The sequence below is a fragment of the Chlorocebus sabaeus genome, chromosome 21 (genome assembly GCF_047675955.1).
Source record: "Chlorocebus sabaeus isolate Y175 chromosome 21, mChlSab1.0.hap1, whole genome shotgun sequence".
NCBI lineage: Eukaryota > Metazoa > Chordata > Mammalia > Primates > Cercopithecidae > Chlorocebus > Chlorocebus sabaeus.
The window spans coordinates 64,641,762-64,668,387 of record NC_132924.1 but is presented as its reverse complement, the minus strand read 5'-3'; the positions used below and the strand labels follow the sequence as shown (position 1 = coordinate 64,668,387).

Genomic DNA, 26,626 nt, shown 5'->3' with positions numbered 1-26,626 from the left:
TGACTGTCTTCATATGACCTGTAGGTCACCACTCTTTCCAGGTTCCCTTACTTCCTCACTGGTCACTTCTTCTCATCTCCTTTGCTAGATCTTTCTCATGTTTCTACTCTTTAAGGTTAGGCTGCTCTGTGTCTCAATCATTAGCTCTGATTTTTTCTCTATCTATACTCATGTCTCTGGTGATTTGTTCAATCCTGTGGCTTCAAATACAGATCTGTGTATTGAGGACTCCCAAATTTACATCTCCAGCCTGGTTCTCATGCATATATATCCACCTATGTACTTGACATTTCCACCCATATATCTAATAGACTTCTTACATTTGACCTGTCCAAAATGGAATTTTCTCTCTTCACAACTGTTTCCTCAAAACCTGGGATCATGTTTTACAATTTATACTGCTACAACACCAATCCAAAGTATTGCATTTTCATTCCTGGATCATTGTCTTCTAATTTCCCCATTCTTTCTCCTCTTGCCCCTACACAGTCTATTCTATATTCAGCGAAGTGAGCAATCCTTTTGAAATATGTCACTCCCAGCCCAGCTAACATGGTGAAACCTCGTCTCTACTAAAAATACAAAAATTAGCCAAGCATGGTGGCACACGCCTGTAATCCCAGATACTTGGGAGGCTGAGGCAGGAGAATTGCCTGAGCCTGGGAGGCGGAGGTCACAGTGAGCCTAGATCGTGTCACTACAATCCAGCCTGGCAGACAGATCAAGACCTGTCTCACACACACACAAATACAGACATACACATACACATACACACACACACAATTAGCTGGGCATGATGGAATGTTCCTGTAGTACCAGTTACCAGGAAGGCTGAGATGGGAGGATTATTTGAACCCGTGAGGCAGAGGTTGCAGTGAGCCGAGATTGTGTCACTGTACTTCAGCTTGGGCAACAGAGTGAGATCTTGTCCAAAAAAAAAACAAAAATAAAAAACAAACAACAACAACAACAACAACAAACAGAAAAGAAAAGAAAAGAAACATGTTACTCCTCCATTAAAAACCTTACAATGACTTTCCCTTTGTAGAGACAAAAAAAGTCCAAGTCCTTGCCCTAATCTAACGGGGTTCAAAGGCTGAGTGGCCCTGTCACTACCTGTTTTTCTTCATGCTCATTCTATTCCCGCCATGCTTGCCTCTTGGCTCTATTGTGAGCACCAAACTCTATCCTGCCTTGGAGGTCCTTGCACTTGCTCTTCCATCAGGTATCCATATGGTTCACTTTCTTAATTCTTTTTTTTTTTCTTTTAAGATGGAGTTTTGCTCTTGTCACCCAGGCTGGAGTGCAGTGGTGCGATCTCAGTTCACTGCAACCTCCGTCTCATGGGTTCAAGCAATTCTCCTGCCTCAGCCTCCCGAAGTAGCTGGGATTACAGTCACCTGCCACCACACCCAGCTAATTTTTTTTGTATTTTTAGTTGAGATGGGGTTTCACCCTGTTGGCCAGGCTGGTCTTGAACTCCTGACCTCAGGTGATCCACCTGCCTTGGCCTCCCAAAGTGCTGGGATTACAGGCGTAAGCCACTGCGTCTGGCCACTTTCTTCATTCTTTCAGGCCTCTTTGCTCGAATGTTATCATTTTAGAGATACTTTCCTGGAAACCCCACCTAAACAGTAGCTTATCCATTCTGTTCAATTAATTTGTTTTACTATTTACTTCATAAAGCTTACCACCTGACGTTTATTTATTTTTTATTGTTTATTATCTGTCTCCTCCAGTTAGAATAAAAGCACCATGAATGCAGGAATTTTGCCAACTTCTGGCACAGAGCTGGCTTTCAAAATCTATTTGGTGAATGAATGAATGAATTGCATTTTCTTCCTAAATTTCACAATTGTGAGTTCTTGTGTACTTATTGATTTAACAGATATTTATAAACATTCTCCTTATTTCATATACAGAATAGTCAAACTTGAATTTCCAGTTATAAATTCCATTACTTGGGAGTTGAAATTTTCTCAGGTAAATAGAAAACAGTAATTACTAGTAATCTAGAGCTCTTCATCATACTCTTGTGACAGTATCATAACATACATTTAAAAAATTGATGAAGTGGCTTATTAGAGTCCCACTTCCATTATTCTATAGTTTTAAAATTGTGTAAATTGTGTCATGCCCGAGGCTTGAAAGCCCTTTAAAAAATGCACAATAACCTCTGGTGAAATAATGTCCAGTGTAGTGAGCTCACTCTCGAAATGATTCATTTTATTCCTTCTTCAGACTGCAGTAGCCCTTATGAAGTACGTTTCATATGAGTCCAGGTTTGGTGAAAAATGGCTCCCTACAACTTTTACCTGTTGATCCTAGTCAACTGCTTCCCCTTACTTCCCTCCACATACTATGACAACTAATCAAATATAATATTTTAAGATCATTTACCATGGTTGCTTTAAACCTTGTCTTCCTTTTAAATTGTAGATACTCTACACTCTATAGCTCAGTATCAATTACTGTCTTAATCATAACTTTTTTTTCCTGAGAGCTTATACTAAAGGACACTCATCTGGGGTTACGGCATTAAGTGTCTCTTGAGATATTGCAATACAACACTGAAAAAACCTTAACTTGCTCCCTCTCCATTATTAATAGGCTCCTTCTTAATACAGGTCATGGATTATATCCAGGGATAAGAAGGTTGGAGAATACCTGGTCTACCTATGTTTTTCTATCTTATTGATTAATAAGTGTGTTGTCTTTCTAGCATACAGATACATTAGCCTTGCTGAAACTGAGAGATAACATCAGCAATTAGAATTTGATGTAAAATAATTATTTGTCTGGCCCATGACTATAGCTATTACATTTCATAGAATTTTAGGGCTAGGGAACATCTTAAAGATAAATTAATCTAATCCACATATTTCACATATGTGAGTAACCTCAAGGAAGTCATTCCGATTAAGCTGCTCTTTCATGCTTTTTTTGCTGTTGTTACTCAATTCTGTGCCCTTTGCTTACCAGCAAGAGTGCATTCATATTACTTTCTAGTGATTAGAGGTGAACATAAGACATAAAGTCATCTGGACTAAGTCCCTAATTTACAGATGATGAGATCTGAAAAGATTAAATGATTTGCCCAAATTCAAAAGGTTTTGTCCAAAACCTGGCCTGGCCCCAGGTTTCCTACTGGATTTGTATTCTAGTACACTTTCTATTACTCTGGGGTTTAGATTAAAGTCTCAAATTATTGAAAAATATAATTACCAATAATCTGGAATCTTCCATTCTATTTCTTGAAAAGTGACATGAAATACTTTTAAAAAGATTTGACAGAGTTTTTCTTTGAGCCAACTTCTACCTTTTAAATGTGTTTTGAATTTTAAATATATATAAAATAGAAAGGATAGTATAATAAATGCTCATATGACAGATTCAGTAATCATAATTTTATCTCACTTATCTCCTCTGTCCCTTTTTTCTTTATTTTTTACTGAAATATTTTAAATCCAAAACATTGTGTTATTCTACTGTGACATATTTCAGTAAGCTAAAAAGTAGACTCAAAAAATTGTGAAACTATCATCACCTGTAATGAACAATTCCTTGCTATAATATAATACATTCAATGCTTACGCTTTCTTGAATGTCTCAAAAGTAACTTTTTACTTCTGTTTTTTTCAATTAAGGAACCCACACAAGGTCCACATACTGCATTTTGTTACATCTCTTTTAATCTAGAGCTGTTCTATATCAATGTTGTCGATTTATTGAAAAAAATTGGGTTACTTATTCTGTAGAATGTCACAAACTCTGGATCAATCTATATGTTTCCTCTTGGTTACATTTAACTTGTTACTCCAACCCTTATATCCCCAATTATCCCTGATAATTGAAGGAGTTAGCATTGAAGGTTAGATGAGATTCAGGTTCAACTTATTGGCACACACTTGTGGTGCTGTGTGCTTCATTAAATGTACATAGTGTTACTGTCCAGTCATTCTACTTTTGTGATGCTAACAGGATACAATTTCCTAACAGTTTGTCATGTAGTAATTTCATCTACTGATAAAAGCTGCCTGTATCATTTTGTCAGGAAATGCAAAGTGACAATTTTCTAATTTTCACTTTCTTTTCACTTTTATTAACTGGCATTTTTCTGTAGAGAACTTTTCACTGTCAACTAGGACTATTCAGTCACTCTGCAGTACAGAAAATGCAGGATGAATGCTTAATTCTTTTCTTTCTACTGCCAACTTCTAAGGTAAGGAAATGTTTAAATACTTATAATGGTGACCAACTAAATTTGTGTGTGTGTGTTTTGCATTTTAGTGATGAAATGAACAGATGGATTATAACAAATTAATTGCAACCATTATTCTTTTCATTATTCTCATATTTGGCCAGTGGATTCCTCCTGCATATTTATTTGCTCCTATGGCCTTTGGACATGTCCTGCCAGCTTTTTATTTTATTTTATTTTTTTAAGAATGGAGTCTTGCGCTGTTGCCCAGACTGGAGTGCATTGTTGTAATCATAGCTCACTGTAACCTTGAACTCTTGAGTTCAAGCAATCCTCCCACCTCAGCCTCCTGAGCAGCTATGACTACCAGCACATGCCACCATGTATGACTATTTTAATTTTTGTAGAGACATGGTTTCACTATGTTGCTCAGTCTAGTTTCGAACCTCTGGCCTCAAGCAATCCTCCTGCCCCAGCCTCCCAAAGCATTAAGATTACAGGCGTGAACCACCATACTCTGCCTCACATTAGTCGTTGATTACCCTCCTTGCTTTCTGGTACAACAATTTGTCACAGACCCATTTCATGTGTTTTCTGCCCCAAATCTGGAATCAGAATTCTGCCATAGAACTCTGGTTGCTTTTTGTGGGAAATGCTAATCAGAGACCGAAATGTGGGCAACAGGAGCAATCTTGTTTTTGGGTGGTCATTGTCCTCCAGATCTTTGCAATTATAGCGCTAAGGAACATAATGTTGAAAAGAAAAGCAAAATCTGGAAATAATACTGATATTTCCAATCAAAATTTGACATTATAGAATTTTCATTTAACTTAACTTGAAACTCTTTTCTCTTATACTAACAATTTTGGTTCTTAACAACATTGACAACATAACCTATTTGATTTATCTTCATGCACAGATGTATGTATGTATTTGTTTGTATACAAACTGGTTTCGAATTAATAATATTAATATTGCTAGTAGTTTCTCAATTAAGTTTGAGATTCATCTTAAGCTCTGTTTATAATTGGAACTCTTTCTACTTAAGATGTACACTCGAAATACTCAAAAGTCATTTCAAACAAATCTATTGTCTGTATATAATATAATTAATTTGATATATTAATAGGTTCAACTGTTTTCATTTGTTTTTAGTTTAGCAAACTGTAGTCTCCAAAACAGTTGCTTCAGTATCACCTGAAAACTTGTTAAAAGTATAAATTTTCAGGTCCTCGATTTTCTTCTAGATCAGAAACTTTGGGAATCAGTTCCTAAAGACAATTTTTATGTACACTAAAGTTTGAGAACCACTGATCTAGTAATCCATTTTTTATTAGTTTTTCTTTTTACAAATAAAACACATTCATGTATATATTAATAATCACTTTTCTTACAAGTGGTATCATGCTATGTATACTGCTCTGCATCTTGCAGATTGGAAAATATTGCGTGTTGCATCTTGGAAAATCTTGCATCTTGCCATTGGAAAAATATATTTTGTATAAATCATTTTGTACTTTTAACCAGAATATTTTGGAGTAGATTCCTAGAAGTCAGATTGCTATACAGATTGCTTGTACATTTTTTCCCCTAGACATTATCAAATTTCTTTGCCTAACAGTTGTACCACTTTGCATTCCCATCAGCTGTTTTCTACAACCTTGCTGATAGAGTATGTTATCAGATTTTTGGATGTTTGCCAATCTGATAGATGAGAAATTGTAGCTTGTTGCACTTTTTACTTGCATTTCTCTTGGTGAGAGTGAGGTTGAACATTAGTTCATGCATTTAGTGCCATTTCTTCTTTGAACTGCCTGCTTATATATTTTGCCATTTTTCTATCAGATTTTAGTTTTTTCTCAATTTGTAAGAAGTCTTGATATATTAAGAATATTAGCCATTTAATTGCAAATACATTTTTTTTCAGTTCATCATTCGTCTTTTGACTTTGCTGAGTCAAAGACTAAGCCTTCACATCCAACTCATTTTTATTCTAATTGTTACTTTTGGCCTGGTGCTGTGGCTTACGCCTGTAATCCAAGCACTTTGGGAGGCTGAGGTAGGTGGATCAGTTGAGCTCAGGAGTTCGAGACCAGCCTGGCCAGCATGACTAAACCCCATTTCTACAAAATATACAAAAATTAGCTGGGCATGGTGGTGCACACCTGTAATCCCAGCTACTCAGGAGGCTGAGGCAGGAGAATCACTTGAGCCCGGGAGGTGGAGGTTGTAGTGAGCCAAGACTGTGCCACTGCACTCCAGTCTGGGTGACAGGGAGACACCTTGTCTCAAAACAAAAAAAAAAATTGTAATAATGCTTTTAATCTTCTCATTTTTTAGATATTGTTTGTTGATTTCCTATGAGAATCAACACTTAAAATAACTACCTACTGCTTTCTGTTTTTCCCCTACCACTCAATTTTATTAAGTAGTTTTGTTACAGGAAAGGGGTCCTGATTCGGACCCCAAGAGAGGGTTCTTGGATCTCGTGCAAGAAAGAATTCAGGGCAAGTTTATTAGGAAAGTAAAGGAATAAAAGAATGGCTACTCCATAGGCAGAGTAACCCTGGAGGGTTGCTGGTTGCCCTTTTTTATGGTTATTTCTTGATGATACACTGAACAAGGAGTGGGTTATTCATGTCTCCCCTTTTTAGACCATATAGGGTAACTTCCTGATGTTGCCACTGGATTGGTAAACTGTCATGATGCTGGTGGGAGTGTAGCAATGAGAATGACTCTCTCTCTCGTGGCCATCTTGGTTTTGGTGGGTTTTAGCTGACTTCTTTACTGCCTGTTTATCAGCAAGTTCTTCATGACCTGTATCTTGTGCCAACCTCCTATTTCATCCTGTGACTTAGAATGCCTTAACCATCTGGGAATGCAGCCCACGTGTCTTAACCTTGTTTTATCCAGCCTCTAATCAAGATGAAGTTGCTCTGGTTCAAACAATTCTGACAGTTTTGCCTTCATTTTAATCTTTGTATTCTTAAGTATACTCAAAATACTATTTGGTTTATCAGCTTCAAGTGATATCCTTAGTTCATATGGTTTTTTTTTTTTCCACCAAGTATCTTAAAAGATATAGGTGGGAAGCTAATATCTGATATCTACTCTACTTTTCATGTGCCCGTTTTCTTCCTTTCTCCATTTTCCTTACTATTCTCCATTTTCCATTACTTACTATTCTTCGTCTTCAATTCTCCATTTTCCATTACTTACTATTCTCTATTTTCCATTCTCCATTTTCCTTACTATTCTCCATTTTCCATTACTTATTATTCTCTATCTTCCATTCTCCATTTTCCTTACTATTCTCCATTTTCCATTACTTACTATTCTCCATCTTCTATTCTCCATTTTCCTTACTATTCTCCATTTTTCATTACTTACTATTCTCCATCTTCTGTTCTCCATTTTCCTTACTCTGCACTTGTGGCATCTATTTGTGTATTTCTTTAAGTATAGTTCTGATTTCTCATTGTTTGCTCTTTTACCCTCCAAATTCTTCTTGGCATCTGTTAATTCTTATTTTCTTTTCTTCTATAAACTTGTGGCACAACTCTAAGGAATGCTACAATTTTTTCTAATTCTGTAAGTCAGAATAACTTTTTGTGGAGGTACTGTGCACCTAGCCAATATCACATTCAATTTAAGTTAATTTTTGTGTCTTTTTTTCTCTCATCCTTTTCTCAAATCAGGGTCCAGAAATTGATTAGGGCTAGAAGGTGGGGAAGGGGTCTGGTCTGTGCCTGTGGTGGTTGACATCTTTATTCTGGCTCTTCTGGCCACATGATACTGCTGTTAAGAGTTGGGTCGATTTAGTCACTTAGCTTTTCGTGGCCTTTGAAGTGTTTCTCAGAGAACTTTACTGTATTGACTGAAGATTTTTACTAAAAGCTTTGTGTCTTACTGAAGTAGTGAAGCCTCTCTCAGCATTTGGGATACTTCATTCTACAATCCTTGTTCCTCTGCCTCACATTCAGGGTGGCGGAGGGATTAAATCTGTACCTTTTTCTCAGATTCAGCCATTTTCAACTTTTGCCCCAAGCATCTTTTCTTCACTATCTCTTTACCACATTTAGTCCTTCTCTGAGAATAGCAGCTTCATAATGTTCAGTGAAACAGAAATACATTTTTTTTTTCTTTTATATATATCTTTAGACCTTAAGAATCACATATTTTCTTCTCTTTCGTAGGTAGGGGATTGGAACTTGGAAAAAGAGATATGCTTCCCTAACACACTCTGTGATGTACATTTGTCATTTGTTTATGCTTAACGTCTTAGGACATAACAATTGGCGAAACTATCTGTTGAGGATTATATTTGAGTGAAAAGGTTAATAAATGTCATAATTATTATCTAATGTTATTAACAAAAGTTATTTATTTTGCTGCTTTTTTGCTTGTGATGCTGTGTCAGGTTCTCCAAGAAGCAGATACCAAGATAAGATGGGAGATTTATTGGAGGAAATGACTTAAAGGATAAACGAGGAGGGAGCCTTCATATTGCAATGCTAGCCTTAACACATGCAAAAGATGAAGGTGAGGGAAACATTGGAGAGGAGGAGATCCAAGTCCTAGTGCAGATGTGAAAAAGTCTTGGCTGGCCCAATGGGAATAGCCAAGCAAATGCTGCCCATTAGAGGAAGCTTGTATGAGGCAATGATCCATTAGAGGATGCTCATATGAGGCAATGATGGCTTTGTTCTAGTATCTCTGTTATGCATGGTCATTGGCTGTGAGCAGCCCAAGGGCAGTGTGGATCATGTGAATAACGTGGTGCTTATCAATAATGTGGGCCAGTTGAAGGCTGTTTATTTATTATGTTTCCTTGCAGCAGGGTCTCTCGAAGGAACATCTGAGTAGGTCATCTTCCGTGACTGCCACTGAAGTCTACTTGCTATTTTTAGCTAGTTTTATAAAAACTATTTTTATTGTAAAATTATTTTATATTAAAGCAGTTTTAACAGTCTTCTTCATATGGGGAAGAATTCCAACAGAGATGAAATAATGGACAACTTTTTGTTGTTGAATATTCCTAAAATGTTTACTAAGACTTTAAATATTATTTTAATGAGAGAACATGAAAGAAGGGGAAAATGTTGTGTATCATTCTTTAGAATTCCAATAATCACAGTCAGCCTAAGTGTACCACTAGATAATTCTGTTTCTTTAGTCTTTGTCATGTTTTTTAAAGGCAAAGTACTCATGACTGACTGAAAAGTCCAAAATTGTAATTGGATATACCTGTTTTGGATCAGTCCTTTTGACCCCCCACTTTTTTTTGGATCTACAACCAACTTGTTTTCAACTTAATCACCTGATTTCAAAAGGATCGGAAAAAACCCTAGCCTGAAAATCAGGTAATCTGTGGTCTAATTCTGCTTTGTTGCAATGTAGCTATGTGACCTTGCAGAAATTACTTCACCCTCTTGGGTTCAGTTTCCACATCTGTGAAATGAATTTATACGATTCGATAATCTCTAGGTTTCATGTAGTCTAAAAAACACTATAGTTGGAGTAGGAGGTTATGGATAAAGTTTCTGTATTTCTTATCAAAAACTAAAATAAATACATGGAGGCCATGTTTAGGAAATATGTGTGGAGCATATATTTTGGAAAATGGAATAAACATTTAAAACAATTTTCTATGCTGAAGGATAGGTTAATTTCTATGAGATAAACTTTAATAAGAATAGGGTGAGTTTTTTTTTTTTAAATAAGCCTTTTATTTTAAAACAATTTTGGAGTTATAGTATTTTAAAATATTTTTAGATTTATAGCATTATTGCAAAGACAGTGCAGATAGTGCAAGATAGTTTTGCTTTGCACTTAGGTTTAAAAATATTAATGGTAATCAGTATAGGGTGGATGGTTTGGTGGTGGAAGCGGGCAGAGATGGGGTAGAGGGGCAGACTATGGAGAGACTGGAATTAATACTTTATGTGAAAAGGCATTAGGCATATTATTTGATGTGATCCTGAAATTATGTGACTATAAAAAAATTACAGTGAATGTGTACACTTTATAGAGACTCACAAGTTAGAATAACAGAAGCGACAATCACATTATATTCTAAACCTGCACCTCATCTGGAATTATATTTTTGATGCTTACTTGCTATTTTTAGCCAATTTTATAAAAACTATTTTTATTTAAAATTTATTTTATATTAAAGTATTTTAAGTCTTCTTCATATGGGGAAAAATTCCAATAGAGATGAAATAATGGACAACTTTTGTTGTTGAATATTCCTAAAATTCAAGAATTTAAATACTATTTTAATTACAGAATGTGAAAGAAAGGAAAAAATGTCCTGTTTTTGGCTTAAGGAACTGTGTTTCAAAAGGAACATCGAAATGTTTGTAGATCTGAACAAGAGGCACCAGAAAGATGAAAGATTTAGAAATGTTTATATACGAGAAAAGAATGAACGTGCTGATGAGGTTTAGCATGAGTAAGATAAGATTTAGCAGGGATATGCAATCAATTACTTAAAAAATTTTTTTGTTTATAATTTTTTAATTAAAAATTTTTAATTGACACATGATAATTATACATATTTATGGGGTACATAGTGACATGGCAATACATATATAGTGATCAGATTAGGATAATTAGCATATCCATCATCTTAAGAATGTATCATTTCTTTCTGTTGAGATCATATCTTCCTTCTAGCTATCTGAAATATATATTATTAACTATAGTCATCCTACAGAGCTATAGAACACTACAACTTAATCCTCCTATATAGCTGTAATTTTGTATCTTTTAACAAATTTTTTCCTATCCCCCATTACCTTTTAAATTAAATTTATTTTAATAATTAGGTAACCTACTCATGTAATTGAAAAACCAAAATGATATGAAAAGGTCTACGGTGCTTCTACTCCTGTCACTACTCCTCTGTTCTCCCATCTTGTTTGGTATGGATCTTTTGAATCCTTCTGAGAGTTTCTTTAGGCAATTAAAAGCAAATACACATATGCAAAAGGAATCATACTATATATGTTATTTTGTACCTTTTTAAAACTTTCACAGTATATGTTGGACATCTTTCCATATATGTAAAAGAAGCTGCCTTGGTTTGTTTTAAACAGCTGTATAGAATTCCATTCTGTGAAAGCATCATTGTTTCTTTGACCAGTCCCAAAGATGAATTATTGAGTCACTGCCCATATTCTACTTTTACAATGTCATTCATGAAAAACAAGAAAAACAAATAGCAATGCTTATTTTTCATCTCGAATGCCTGTAGGCATATCTATAGCATAAATTCTCAGGAGTGAGACTCCTGGATCAAAACTTAACTCCGTGTTTTTATTTTGAAAGATATCACCTAATTGCTCTGCACAGGAATGGTCCTAATTTACATATCCAAGAGTAATGTATGTGAACCTACGTTTCCACAGCCTCACCCACAGAATGTGTGCTCAAACTTTTGGATTTTTACCCATCTACTAGGTGAGAAATGGTATTGATGCAGTTACAATTTTCACACGTCTCATTATGAATGAAGTAGAATATCTTTTTATATGTTGAAGAGTCTTGTTTCTCCTGTGAACTTTGTTCATACTCTTTGTATAATTTCCAACTGGATGGTGTAGTAGTTGTAGTTGGCACTGCCAACTACAAGTTCCTCTTGGCAGCCACCTCTACAAGCTGAAAGCTGGTTGTATGAATGCTGGTACCACTTTGCCTGTGGGTCTTTTTCCCCCAGACATGGTGGCATGCACAGCAAGTGTGTAGGAAAAGCCAGAGTGCCAGAAAGTTAATGTCTTGGAAGCATCTGTATTCCAATGTTAAGCAAGGATTTGGTAGATGAAAAGCACAGTTTCCTTTACCCTTGATGGGAATAACTCTTAGTTATGTCTGACACTGTCTTCCAGAGTTTCCCAGCAAAATTGAGCTCCAGTTGCCCAGATGGGTAACCAGCGGGAAAATTCATACTTTATTCCTTCCCTGCTCTGTCTACTTTACTACTCCATTCCTAGTACTTAATAATTTGATGATTTTTAACTTCCAGTATAAACTCTTTTACAAGAAGTCTTGCCTCAGGATCAGTTTCTAGAAGTGCCAAGCCAAGCCAGGTTGTTAGGCCTACGTTTGAGTGCTGTGCAAAGTGTAGTCTGCCCGTGGTGCTGGCTTGTGAGCTGTTTGTTACCAGTCTGTAATAAATTCAGAAATTGGGGTGAAAAGCTTAGAAACTTTTATGGCAATTTGATGTTGCCATCATATTTAAGCATGTGATTTTGTGTTTTACAGACATATGCATTGATTTGTAATGAACTGGAAAAAAATGAAACAAAAATTACTGGCCCTCATCTCTGATAGTTGGTGAGGCACTGCTTTAAATGACCACACTAAGAAAAATGGGTAGGAGTACAACTAGGAAAACTTTGGTTATCTACAGAGAGAACTCCCTGATAATTTCCTGGAGTGCTTAAAATGAAAGATTTCTTCTTGCTGATGGTCAATACTCTATCATGAGAAGAGTTAAGCATGCTTAGAAGGCTAGCTATAAGAGACTCTATAGAAAATTCCTGCATTTGGTAGCAGATCTCTTCTGCTTTTGTATTTTCTAAAACTGACAAGTAACAGTTGTACATAGTCATGAGGTACATAGTTAATGTTTATGTATGTACAATGTATAGTGATCAGATCAGTGTAATTAGCATATCCATCATCGCAAACATTTATCATTTCTTTGTGTTGTGAACATTCAGTATTCTCCTGGCTATTTGAAATTATATGTTGTTGTTAACTATAGTCATTCTACAGAGCTATGGAACACTAAAACTTATTTATTTTGCTCTGATGAAATGAGAGCAGGAACTCTGTCATTCTTTTTCATCTCTATCTTAGAATGAAAGAAAGGATTAATAAAAATGAAATGAATACACTGGTTGGGCTCCTTCAGATCTGTTGATTTTCTAAAAATCATAAGGCCAAGTTTAATTCTAGTTTTCTATTTTATCACAATCTGATACTTTTTGATATACAATACTGTGAGTTCCAGTCCAGCAACCTTTCATTTTTACAAAACTGAGAAAAAGCTCATTTTTACAGCTATAGGTAATGGAACTAAGCCTGATGTGTGTGTGTATGTGTGTGTGTGTGTGTGCGTGTGTAACCCTAGATTCTTCAACTAGTATTAAAGTACTAAATGAGAAGTGTTATGAAATTTCTTGCATGGGTTACTGGGTCTCAAGAACAAGTAAGTTCACTCAGTATGCAAAGCAATAAGGTGAAACCAGGGAAAAAGAAAATATTTGCCTTTAAGCTTTGGAGAAGAGCTATCCTCTCCTTGACTGCTCCTTTGAGTCCTCAGGTCTGGGGATTTTACCTACCTCCACCAGAACAAAGCTCCCTTTATAGTTTAGGAAAGCTTATGGCCAGACTAGAGTGGGAAGATTAAAATGGCAATTGCAATGAAATTGAACTTAATGCGGGAACCACAGATCCTGTGTTTCTACAACCTTAGAGGACGAATTGAAATCAACATAGGTACACCTGGAGTATTGAGGACTGGGCAATCAGGAATATTTAAAATGCAAATAAGCTTCTTGTCTTTAAAAATGTTTTTAAGAAGCGTTGCTGTGGTTTGGTTCACTTAGTCTATTTTGTGGATTCAAAGGGACGCTTAGGAGGACAGCATTGTTGTCCCCCATTATATTGTTGTGTTAAAAGGAGATGGCCCTGGAGTCAGACTGCCTAGATCCCAGCTCTGCTTCTTATTAGTTGTGTGAACTTAGTCAAGGTACTGAGATTTCAAATCTCAGTTTCCTCTTCTGAGGATAAGAAGAGAACCTTAGAGAATTGTTATGAGGATTAAATAAGGTAAGGCATGTGAAATCGTTAGCTTAGGTTCTGCTCACAGCATTATGCAATAAATATCATTAAAAGCCTTCCAAAATTCCCTTACAGCAGAAAGCAAGTAGCACTGGATCCTTTTGGCTTTTGCTGGGTAATGGCAAGAGCACTGTCTTGCTCTTCCACATTCCCCTTTTCTCAGTCCCTTTGCTCTCAATTCCTTCATCCTTCACCTCCCTCATATGGGTCTTATCTGAAACTTTAGGACTTTGTCTTGAGCTTGAGGAGAGGTAATGCATATGTTACCAGAAAGGGGGTCCAATCCAGATCCCAAGAGAGAGTTCTTGGATCTTGCACAAGAAAGAATTTGAGGTGAATCCATAAAATGAAAGCAAGTTTATTAACACTGTAAAGGAATAATATGGCTACCTCATAGGGCTGCCTGACTGAGTATAGTTATAGTTATTTATTGATTATATGATAAACAAGGGATGGCTTATTCATGAGATGTTCAGGAAAGGGTCTGACGATTCCCAGAACTGAGGGCTCCTCCTGCTTTTAGAACATATAGGGTAACTTCTGGACGTGGCCATGGAATTTGTAAACTGTCATGGTGCTAGTGGGAGTGTCTTTTAGGCTCCTAATACATTATAATTAGCATATAATGATCAGCTGAGACGACCAGAGATCGCTTTCATTGCCATCTTGGTTTTAGTAGGTTTTGAATGGCTTCTATACTGCATCCTGTTTTATCAGCAAGGTCTTTGTGACCTGTACCTTGTGCTAACTCCTATCTCATCCTGTGACTGCGAACACCTGCTGTCCTGGGAATGTAGCCCAGTAGGTCTCAGTCTTTATTTATTTATTTATTTACTTATTTTTTGAGATGGAGTTTCACTCTTGTCACCCAAGCTGGAGTACGATGGTGCGATCTCGGTTCATTGCAACCTCTGCTTCCTGGATTCGAGAGCTTCTCCTGCCTCAGCCTCTGGAGTAGCTGGGATCACAGGCATGTGCCACCACACTGGCTAATTTTTTGTATTTTTAGTAGAGACAGGGTTTCACCATGTTGGCCAGGCTGGTCTCAAACTCCTGACCTCAGGTGATCCACCTGCCTCGGCCTCCCAAAGTGCTGGGATTACAGGTGTGAGTCACTGTGCCTGGCCAGTCTCAGCCTTATTTTACTCAACCTCTATTGAAGATGGAGTCACCCTGGTTCAAATGCCTCTGATACATTGAAGAATAACTTACACTCTTTTCCCAGATTCTACTGAACAAACCTTGAGAAGAGTGAAATATTTTTCTAGAATGAAACCTAATTCATTATAGAAAATTGAAGTAGGATCCTGTAAGGCTACCTGTGGGTGGTAGGGTGTGTGTGTGTGTGTGTGTGTGTGTGTGTGTGTTGGACAAGTGGTAGTGAAGATGATGGTTGTGGTTGTGATGATGGAGAATGAAAATTGCAACTACTGTGTGTAGTACCTTGACTGCCATTATACTTTAATTTTGGAAAGGAGCTCCAGAAGCTTTTACGCTCTCAGAGGTGAAATGCACAATATATATTTATCATTATCATGGCTCTTTTGTGATCCCTGAACAATAGATGCATGAAGAGCTCCTGAATGAATTTCTAATTGAAATGGCTTTTTCAGTAGGGACTTTCCATTTGCTTCTAGCTTCCTCCAGGTTGTCAGTCTTCTCTTTATTTATAAGTTTTATATTTTTGAAAGCAGGATAACACCCATCAGGGCTGCAGCAGTCCAGTTGTGCAAGGCATTTAATGCCCAGTCACGCAGTCTGAATCCAACCTGAAGTCTGCTTGTCGAGCCATTAGCCTTACTCCTGTGGCGTCTGCCTGGAGAAGGAAAGCCTTTTTTACCTCCTAATTCTCACAAAAGTCCAGCGTGGGATGGTGCAGTCCTCCCCATTTAGCCATCTGATGCTCTCCCCTCTCTAAGGGTAATACTGAAGCACACGCAAGATACTGGACTGTGCCACCCCGCTGAGCTCAAGCTTACATTGCAAGAAGCTGCAAATCTGTTAATGCACTTTCAAACCCATGCACTGCCTTCTCTTTTCCTTATCCCTGAAGGGAAGTATTTTTAGTCCTAGATGCTGGAACTACTGTGATTCAAAACCTTTTAGTAACTTTCTTTGGAATGCTGATGAGTTAAAACCAGAATTAAACAAAACTAGAAAATACTTTTAAAGTAACATTTAGTGAATACACATTTACAAAAGTCATCATCCCTTAACATGGGGAAAGTGCACAAAAATAATATGAAAGTATAAAATTTTTTCTAGAATATTGGAAACATATCAGCAGTAAAGAAGTTTAGTTTAACTTTTGTTTTAATGTAAAATAGTTTGGATCTGTTAAAAGGAATACTGTTCACCCAAAGCACCTATTTTCATCTGTTGTAAACTCATTTTTTCTACCTTAAGTAAACTGGAGGAGTCAGCTGTGTTAATATGGTCAAATTAATTTCATGGTTTTGGGAGGAGGGAGGTTGTGGGAAGGACAGAAGGAGAACTTGGGCTTTCTTTGGTCAGCTGGTGGGGCTTGGAGCTCTTGTGGTTGGGGCCAAAGGTCAGATTTGGCAATGCAGCTGTTATGCCAAAACCACCAGAGTGCTCTTTAGCTTCAGGCTTCATGGATTGCTTTTAAGTACTCAGGTAGAGCATTTTTACTAGGCTAAAAAAGTAGAGTTCATTTTTTTCTATAGGTCAGCATTTTACCTATGAATGGCATTTTCTATTTTCGGTGATGGACTGTGAGCCAGGATAAACACATTACTCCTTTCTTTAACAAAAAAGAGCATGGTTAACTCCAAAGTCTTCTCTAGACCAACCTGAATGATACTTAAACTTTAATTAACCAATGCTCAAGTCAAAGAGCAGTATCCAGCCCCAGCACACCTGACTGTTTTGCATAACATAGATAAGTAGTGACATTTTCCCTGTCTTTTCCACTGATACTGTAGGTTCAGCACCATATAACATGACTCTACTCAATGTCTTCCAGCTTTTTGTATTCTTGCTTGGGTTTATCAAAGGTAAGTTGAAGGAGCATGTGTTCTGTGTACCTTTGCAACTAGTTATAAATAAACACAAATTGAAATAAAAAAGGTTATCTACAATAGTGTGATGAAAGCAACAGCCTCATCCAATGGTAATGAAATTGATAAGGTCACTTTAGAAATGACTTGGCAATATATAGCAAGTGCTAGTAAAAGTTGTTTAATTCTATACTCCCAATCCTTGGCAGGTATTCTGAGGAAATAATTAAAAATATGGAAAACATTATTAGTGCAAAGATACCTGAAATGTTATTTGTTTTAGTAAAAAAATGGATATAGTCTACATGTTTAATAAGGAAAGAGGTTTGAAAAATGCCTATTTGATGTGATATTATGCAGCCATTAAGAAAATATATCACATAAGGCCAGACTAATGCCTGTAATCCCAGTGCTTTGTGAGGCAGAAGCAGGCAGATCACTTGAGGCCAGCAGTTCAAGACCAGCCTGACCAATGTGGTGAAACCCTGTCTGTACTAAAAGTACAAAAATTAGCTAGGCATAGTGGCATATGCCTGTAGTCCCAGCTACTCGGGAGGCTGAGGCACAAGAATCGCTTGAACCTGGGAGAAGGAGGTTGCAGTGAGCTGAGATTGTGCCATTGCACTCCAGCCTGAGCAACAGAGCAAGACTGTCTCAAAAAAATAAAAAATAATAAAAAAAGGAAAACAAAGCCTCTAGAAAAACAAAGCCTTTAAAAAAGGATGTAAAATTGAATATATAAGGTAGACAGAATTATTTTCAAAAAGTTTTATAGAAAAATATCCTGGATTGTTGATGTTGTTTTAATATATTTTAATCATTTTTGTATAATGTCATGTATAATATGTTATAATGAAAGTAAAAAAAAAAAAAAAGGTCTTAGTAGAGCAGGCAGAAAAATGCCAAACTCAGTGCCTATTGGTTATTTTGGTACGTGGGAAGATCATGCATAAGACTCCTTTTAGCTCCATGCTTGAGCTAGGAAAGTTAATCCCCCTGCAGGTCACCTTGGAAAGGGTACTATCAGCACAGAAAAACAGTGAGAACCATCCTAAATTTCAGCAAGGATTTGAGAAAGATCCAAATTTCACATAATGACGAATCTTCACACCTCTCTGCCCTATGACTTTCCGTAATTTTCGATCATCTATGCATTGTTCAAATTTATACCTGCAGATTATTTATTTAATTTTACTGCTTACAATTATAATAGACTAAGACAGATATAGAAGCTACTTATTTATACTAGAAATTAATAGATGACAAATATTGAACAATATTTGGAATATAAAATTTACAAAGCATATTATAATATCTAAATAATACTAAACTTAATATAGTGCAACTTTACAATGTTTATTTAGCTTGCTGTCTAAAATTCTGGTTTATTTGAACATCCAGAACTTTTATCAACCCTTCTTGCTTATGCACAATGCAAGTGAAATCCAAGTGGATAGCCCTCCATTTTTATTCAATCTTTCCTATACCTATTCTTTGTAGAGGAAGAATTACATGCCAACTCTATAGATCTGCATGTATCCAAGACGTGGTTACTTTTAATCAATTGTAAATTTTTCTTGTGTTATAAAAATAGTTCCCCTCAGTAAATATCTGTATTGAGGAAAAGCAAAGTCAAGGTGTCATTTCACTAGAATTCATCATGGTAATATTTATGTTTGCCTTTACTTCCAAAAAAACAACAAAAAAAGTCATTCCCTTTTCACATTTCATGTGACCCACTTCTTCAGATATACCTAATAAAGCCTTTATCAGTGGTCACCATTGTGCTGTTTTTCTTTTCACTTAACTCAGCCCTTGAGCCAGAGAAGGAAGTTGCACATACTTCTACTGGATTTTGCAAGATATTAGGTCATACATGTTGCCCATAGTAAGGAAACTCTTTAGTGTAAAACCACAAAGCTAATTTCAATCTCAGCCCCATGGCCTCCGGGAAAATAAGAGGCAGGGATCTGCACTGATTCTTCACTAACCTGAGATAAAATGGTGTTCTCTTCCAGTATGTCAATTTCTCAAACACAGGCAATGTTTCCTTCAGTCACGGTGTAAGAAAAAAGCTTTCCTAACTATACCCATCATTCTTCTTTAAACATTCAACACTATAGTTCAGAACTCCATGTAAATTGAACTTTGTTTTAAATATTTGATTTTCCATTCAATGCTGATTTCTAGTGTTTTGAGTTCCTTTCCCAGCCCTGGCGGATCCGTGTAAGGGTGTTGTCTACACATGGCATGATTAGGACAAACTTGATCACCAGCACGGTACAAGGAATGATGAGCCCTAACACGTAGGCTGCAGGAAGATACCATTTGAGATTTGAAGGGCTGAGGAATCTCTTCCCACCATACACCAGGGTATGGGCTGTACACAAGATCAGGGTCAAATAACCCAGTTTGGACTATAAACAAGAAACAAAAATATGTAAGTTAACATTATTTACATCTTAAAGTAAAACACTCTAAGCCAGTGATGGATATTTGTCAACAATCACAAACATTTGAGACCTATAATGTTTAGGACACTTTGTTAAGTACTGAAAAAAAGCACTAACCCTTCTTCAGGATGGTAAATACTTCATTTAAAACAAGATCATTGCTTAAAAATGACATAGTAGCTTCACCTTAACCTAGCTGGATGGAAAAGTTTCCCAAGAGTAAACTCTTCCAAGTTAGAGTAAATAATTAGCTTGCCTTGGTTCCCAAAGGTGAAACTCTTTTATTTATCATCTTTTCTAGAGGTCAGAAATGAATATGACACAGTATGACCTCAAGAAGCACCATCTTAGTATATGTTACTGAATAAAACCAGATCCTAGCTCATTTCTATCACAACAAAGAGCAATAGGCAATCTTACTTGTTTCAGCCTACATTTTAAAGCTTATTGTTTATTTCGATCTTAATACCTTGAACAAAAGTGTTAATGAGAATATGTTGACTGAATTTGGTCCCTGGGAGAAATTGCAAGACTTAAGATTCCAATAGTTCTAAAAAATTCTAACCTGATTTTAAAGACTAATGGTCTTTTCTATTATACTCATAATAAGCATGCATCGGAATCATCTTGAAGGCTCATTAAATTTCTGGGCCACATTTTCAGAGTTTCTGATTCAGTAGGCCTGGGCATGGCCTGGGGTTTTGTGTATCTAACAAGTTTCCAGGTGATGCAGATGCTGCTGGTCCTACTCAAAGTGCCATACTTTGAGGACCACTGGTCTACAAGAATGTGTAGTTACTAACCGCCTTTAAAGAGGGGTTGGTTGGTGGTTGACATGTGGAAGAAAACAATTTTCCCTCTTATAGGAGAGCATTAAGTCTTCGGGTGTGATGACATCTATCAAATCTTGCTGTGAAGATTTTAAACTTTATCTCAACATCTGGTTTTCCATATCTATATGTCCATGTTGTAAGGTTAATTTTTAGATGGTGAAATTTTGTCTTGGGGTTTCTTTTCACCTTGTACCTAGTATATCTCCTCACATAAATCGTAATAGTTCTTGGTACTTTTCACCCTATAGTCTTAGCTGTAGATCTGGAGGCAGTCAGGAATCTTGGCAAGCATTAAGAAATCAAACCATTATGGATTCTGCCTTTTGTACCTGGGTTCAACATTTTCTAATTTGAATTTTTAAATGTGATTGCTAGGGAAGTGATGGAGCAAAATGAAAAGTTAGGCATGATCTTGAAGTTCTTACCTGGACAAATCGGAACTCTCTCCAGTTGACTGCATTGCTAACAGATGGCAAAGAAGTGATTCCCAAGAGTACAAACAGAAAAAATCCAAGTATTCCCAGAGCCACATATGAATCACTAAGCCAGGCTGAGGAGGTACTAAATGGATTCTCCTTCTTGAGTATTGCCTAAGAAAAATTATAAGCCATTATAAAACTACATTTTCACAAACTGCCCACACTTTGAAGGGGACTGAAAAATACCTCTGCATGAATTATTTGCTCAAAGCAAATTGTATGGCATTTCTTAAAAATTATTTTAAAATAACTTTAGTGAAAAATGCACTTAGAAATTACATTTTTTTTGGCAGAAAAAAAGTAATTGGTTCTGTTTGGACTTGATTCTAGGAGTTGTGTAGAAAGTTTTGATTTTCCCTGTAAATTCTAAAAGGCAGTAAACACTCATTTAAACCTTCATTACCATCTGCATTTTGATCCCCAAGCAAAACTTGATACTCTCAAACAATTACATCAGGATTCTGTTTTTCTGCTTTATATGTGGATTACTCACACTCTCACAGCAGGTTCTTTCACGTTTGTTCTGTCATGATATAATACATCAGTCTTGCACCACAAGTTGAGAGGAATCAGACACTTGTAGTGTGACTCTTACCCAGGAAACTTACATATATTTGTTAGGAAAATAATGTAGAGAAACCCATAGAAGCAACATTAATGACTAATAATTTTTGAGACTGAAGTAAGATCTATCAAAACTAGCTATTTCTAAACTAGAACTGACTTATAGCACTTCCTCTGGGAGTTTCTTAAAACTCCTTCAGCTGATTCTCACTGAATCTTTTGATTATGCATAAGATAATATTTGATATTTGCTCAGAATTATTTGGTTTTCTAGTTATTGAGGCCAACTTCCCCCAAGTCAAACATTAAGGGAATTATAAGCACTCTTTTGTGAATTTGTTTGCTTTAGTGTGGCACATGTTTGGTTAGCCCCCTTACTTATAAGATGGTTGGTTTTGACTTCCAAAAGGAAGTAACATGCATAAGAATAGAAGCTTGAAAACACATTAGTTAACATTTGACTGCCAACCAGAGGGATTCAAGCAGGTGTCTTTAGGTTTCTTGAGCCATGAAATCTGTCGGTTTGCCAATATCTCTATGAGCCCTGCGAATACAGATCTGGACCCAAGTGAACCTGGAAAGTAAACGTTTATTCATTTTTTTTTTTTTTTCCTGAGATGGAGTCTTGCTTTGTCACCCAGGCTGGAGTGCAGTGGCATGATCTCGGATCACTGCAACCTCCACCTCCTGGGTTCAAGTGAGTCTCCTGCCTCAGCCTCCCGGGTAGCTGGGATTACAGGTGCCCACCACCATGCCCAACTAATTTTTGTATTTTTAGTAGAGATGGGGTTTCACCATGTTGGGGCCAGGATGGTCTTGATCTCTTGACCTCATGATTCACCCGCCTCAGCATCCCAAAGTGCTGGGATTACAGGCGTGAACCACCACACCCAGCAAACTTTTATTCTTAATAGTTGTATGAGATCTAAACTGGATTCATTTTAAAAAACTGACATGACATTTCTAATTCTAGTTACTTTAAAAAAGAAGATGCTTAGAAGAGTGACTTTCTATAATTATGAAATGGAATATGATGTAGCAATAGTCTCTGATTTCAGGAGTAGAGGAAAATACATAAGAAGAGATTTACCTGGGTAACGGTTAGGTTTCCCAACCTCCATCGTACATAATATCGAATAGGAATCACAAGTGTGTAGAGAACATGAAGGAAGGCAAATCCCAGAGCCAGCAAGCCAAGCTGCTTTCGGCAAAGCATCCAGTGGTCCAGCCAGTCTGGGAATCGACGGTATTTTGTGCCTCGGTACAGTTGTAGAATGGCGGCAATAACACCAGGGAGGTAAACCAAAGCAAGCAGTGTAAGTGCTGTTATTGGAAAGACACGATTTGGAATGGAAATAGCCATACGAAATGTATTATCTTTCTTTTCATAAACGTAAGGGTAGATTACGTCTCTTATAACACAATAGAAAAACAAGAAGATACACAGAACAGCAGACAAATAGAAGGGGAACCTCCACATTGGAAATAGTTGCAGGGGGTACTTTTCAATTTCTTTGGCTGCCGTGAGTGATCCTTGATCCATTGGAGTAAGTCCAAGATTACGAACAATATCCATCACTCTTTGCTTGGCTTTGCTGTCATTTCCGCACACAAATACCTGGTTTAAAAACAATCAATTCTGTATTTACTCCTCTTTATTTAATAATTATTTTGAAAGGCTAAAACAGCGCCATGCAGAATGATGACATGTAACAGTGAACCATTTTTAAAATAAGGACGTAGAATTAACGTACCTACCAAGATGCTTTAAACTTGTTTGTGGTGTTTTAGAAAGGTAAGTACCATGGTTTTTAGTTGATGATGGTTTTAGGCACGTCATACTTATATAAGACCTGGTTCTCTGCATAATGAGTACTTTGATCTTTCTTCTGTATTTGTGGTGCTGCATCACTTATGAATGCTTCTAATCTCAGTGCATAAATGGAACCAGTTTCATACAAGGTAATGGAAGTAGAAAAGGATATTTATCAAGTATTAGTTTCTAGTACTGACAAGAAGCCTCCAGAGGCTGACACCATGGGGTTCCATCAAACTAAAATCTGAGGGTGCATACAGTGGGAGATGATGCAACAGTTGACCACCTTACTTGGTCAAGCTCAAGAAAATTATTCACAACACATATTAGCAAAATGTAATATTTAGTGGGTATTTGATCTTGGAATTATATTTTAGAATCTTTGAGGCAAGTGCACATTTAATGATTCATTTTTTAAAGATTGAGTGTAGATTTGTTTAATCTTACCTGCCGACTTGCATCCAGTGCTCCTGACTGGAGAGCCCAGGCTGAGATGGTGTTAAATGCTTTTACCACGTGGGCTCCTGGCACCAACTGAGCAAGGTACTCTGCATTAGACTCTGGATACTGATTGATTTTGAGGTTGTTGCTGATATCTACCAATATTTTTCCATTGAGAACCTCAGTTAATTCTGTGAGAAAATCATAATGCTCTCTGTGGATTGCTATGATTATGATGTCAGACTTCTTGGCTGCTTCTGAATAGCTCAAGACTTCTGCACCATTGGGCAGTAGGTTGTTCTTCTGGGGGTTTCGACTTCCAAAAACAATAGAATAACCACACTGGAGCATTTTCAATCCCAATGATCTTCCAAAATCACCAGTTCCAAAAATACATATAATCTCTTGCTTTTCTGAAGAATTCATAGTAAGAGGAAGTGCATCTATACAAGTTTTCTCCATAACTGAAAAATAATAACACAAATGCCCAACAAAATATAAATGCTCTGTGCATGGAAAATTAAAGAGAGCTATATCCAGGAAGTATAGTAATTGACTTGTTCTAATCTAATTGTCTTAACTATACTTACCCCCAAATTTGGAAGGAGTGAAAATTGTCATATATATTCTCATATGTGTCTTATGTAACAAAATCACTGGTGAAAAGCTTCTGTTTGATAAAAGGATACAGGAAAAAATCTGACCAAAAAATGCACCAATAAATTATAGATGAATTCACTTGTTTAGTGATACAAAAAAAAACCTAAATAAAACATTAGCAAACAGAATCCAGCAGCTTGTTAATAGAAGGTATATGTTGATCATATGGGGATTATTCTACAAAATGTGAAGATCAGCTCTACAAGTTCAATTTTAGAAACTTCATTAATACAACTTAAAAGATTAAAATTTAATCTTATATTAAAAGATTTAAGGAAAATGTCCATCATATCTGTGTATGTTAAAAAGGACATCTGTTAAAATTCAATATTTATTCTTGATTCACAGTGAAAGAGAAATACATAGATATTTTCTTAACATATAAAAGTTATTGATCTTAACCTAAAATTCAGCATTATGCCTAAAAACATGAGTAGAAACATTTCCAACAAAGTCAGGAATCAGACAAATATGTCTGCTATGACCACTTTAGTTATTGTTCTGGAAGTTCTAACTAACATAACTAGATCAGAGAAAGAAATCAGAGGTACAGAAATTCAAGAGGGATTCCAGATGATCAAACAAGAGAAAATCAACCAAAAAAGTAACATACATACAAAAACAATTCAACATCTGGTCTGGGAACTAGATTAAAATCAATATTCTTCATATATTAAAAAAGAAACCAGTAAGAAGATTTAATCCATGAAAGGATCCTACTTATAGCTGCAACAAAATAGAGACAATATGTAACAAGATAGCAAGGTATGTGCAACATCTATATGAAAAATATTTTAAATGCTCTTAAGAATCAGGAGAAGAGAATTTATATAAATGAAAATGTACAGCATGTTCTTAGATGGCAAGGCTCACAAGATATCAGTTTTCCCTAATTTAATCTATAAATTCTGAAAAGTAGGTTAATAAATGGGATGCTAGTCATATTAAATATTAACAGTTTTATAAAGCCAAAATAATTAAATAATGTGGTACTATCAAAGAAATAGATAAAGTTCTGGACAGGAACGATGGCTCATGCCTGTAATCCCAGCACTTTGGGAGGCCAAGGCAGGTGGATCACTTGAGGCCAGGAGTTTGAAACCAGCCTGGCCGACATAGTGAAATCCCATCTCTACTAAAAATACAAATATTAGCCAGGTGTGGTGACACACGCCTGTAATCCCAGCTACTCAGGAGGCCACTGCACTCCAGCCTGGGCAACAGAGACAAAAAAAAAGAAAGAAAGAAAAAGAAAAAAAGAAAAAGAAGAAAGAAAGTAGACACATTTTAATGAATGAGTTTAAAAAAAATTCAGAAATGGACCCAAACACGTATGATAAATAGCATCTCAGGTCAATGAGAAAACAGATTATTTAATAGTTAATGTTGTAATGACCCAATAGGTTCACCTTGCCTGTTATCTAGACAGAGCTGATTTATTCAAATGAAAGAACATTTCAGCTCTTTAGGAGAGTCCCAAAATTTCCTTTATTTTAATGTCATAATCTCCAAGGTTATCAGAAACTTGCATTCAGGAGCACCTGTCAAAGTTTTATAGCTGATTATAAAACCATCTCCTAAAGAGGACCAAATCAAGATAACAATTGTCTGCAGATGACAGAAACATTTTAGGGAAGCCACAGTCAAAGAAATTGATAAGGAAACTTGTTACCTCTGTGGCACACAAAAATTCAACGTAACAATTGTAGTTATTACTGATAACATATACTGAAGCATATTAGAATTATAGAAATCTTATACAATGTTATAACACATACTAATAACATGTTTATATGACTATAACTCAAAGAAAGTTAAACACCATTTTATATTTGACAATGTTTCTTGAATGATTTCTAATACATTAAATAAGCCCAATATATCTTTTTGAACTTTAGGAGATCTAATTTTTTTTTTAACTTAGAATTTGATCTTGGAAGGTTTGTCAAATATCAAAGGTTTAAAACACTGGATATCACAAAATAGAGTCCCATGTCACCAGAAGTTATTCATTTATTCAAAATGACAACTCAGGGCTGGGCATAGTGGTGCACACCTATAGTCCTAGCTACACTGAGACTGAGACATGAGAATTGCTTGAACTTGGGAGGTGGAGGTTGCAGTGAGCCGAGATCGCACCACTGCACCCCACCCAGGGTGACAGAGCGAGAGTCTGTCCCCTGCCCCCAGAAAATTGCTGGCAGCAATTCCTTCAGAGCCCTCCACACATATAAACACACACACACACACACACACACACACACACACACACACACACACACACAATGTAAGACGAACAGAAGG

General features: G+C 36.4%; 1 protein-coding gene across 1 annotated transcript in view; it reads right to left on the bottom strand.

Moving 5' to 3' along the window:
• Positions 1-14,223: 14,223 nt before the first annotated feature.
• The window catches only part of STEAP4 (STEAP4 metalloreductase), a 31,924-nt gene continuing 19,521 nt past the window's right edge, over positions 14,224-26,626 (bottom strand). The window contains exons 2-5 of the mRNA XM_007982261.3: positions 23,669-24,126; positions 22,496-23,023; positions 20,788-20,952; positions 14,224-19,493 (exon numbers count right to left, since the gene is read on the bottom strand). Coding sequence (XP_007980452.1) covers positions 19,263-19,493; positions 20,788-20,952; positions 22,496-23,023; positions 23,669-24,124 — 1,380 coding nt within the window. The 5' untranslated portion in view covers positions 24,125-24,126 and the 3' untranslated portion in view covers positions 14,224-19,262. The remainder of the gene's footprint in view (positions 19,494-20,787; positions 20,953-22,495; positions 23,024-23,668; positions 24,127-26,626) is intronic.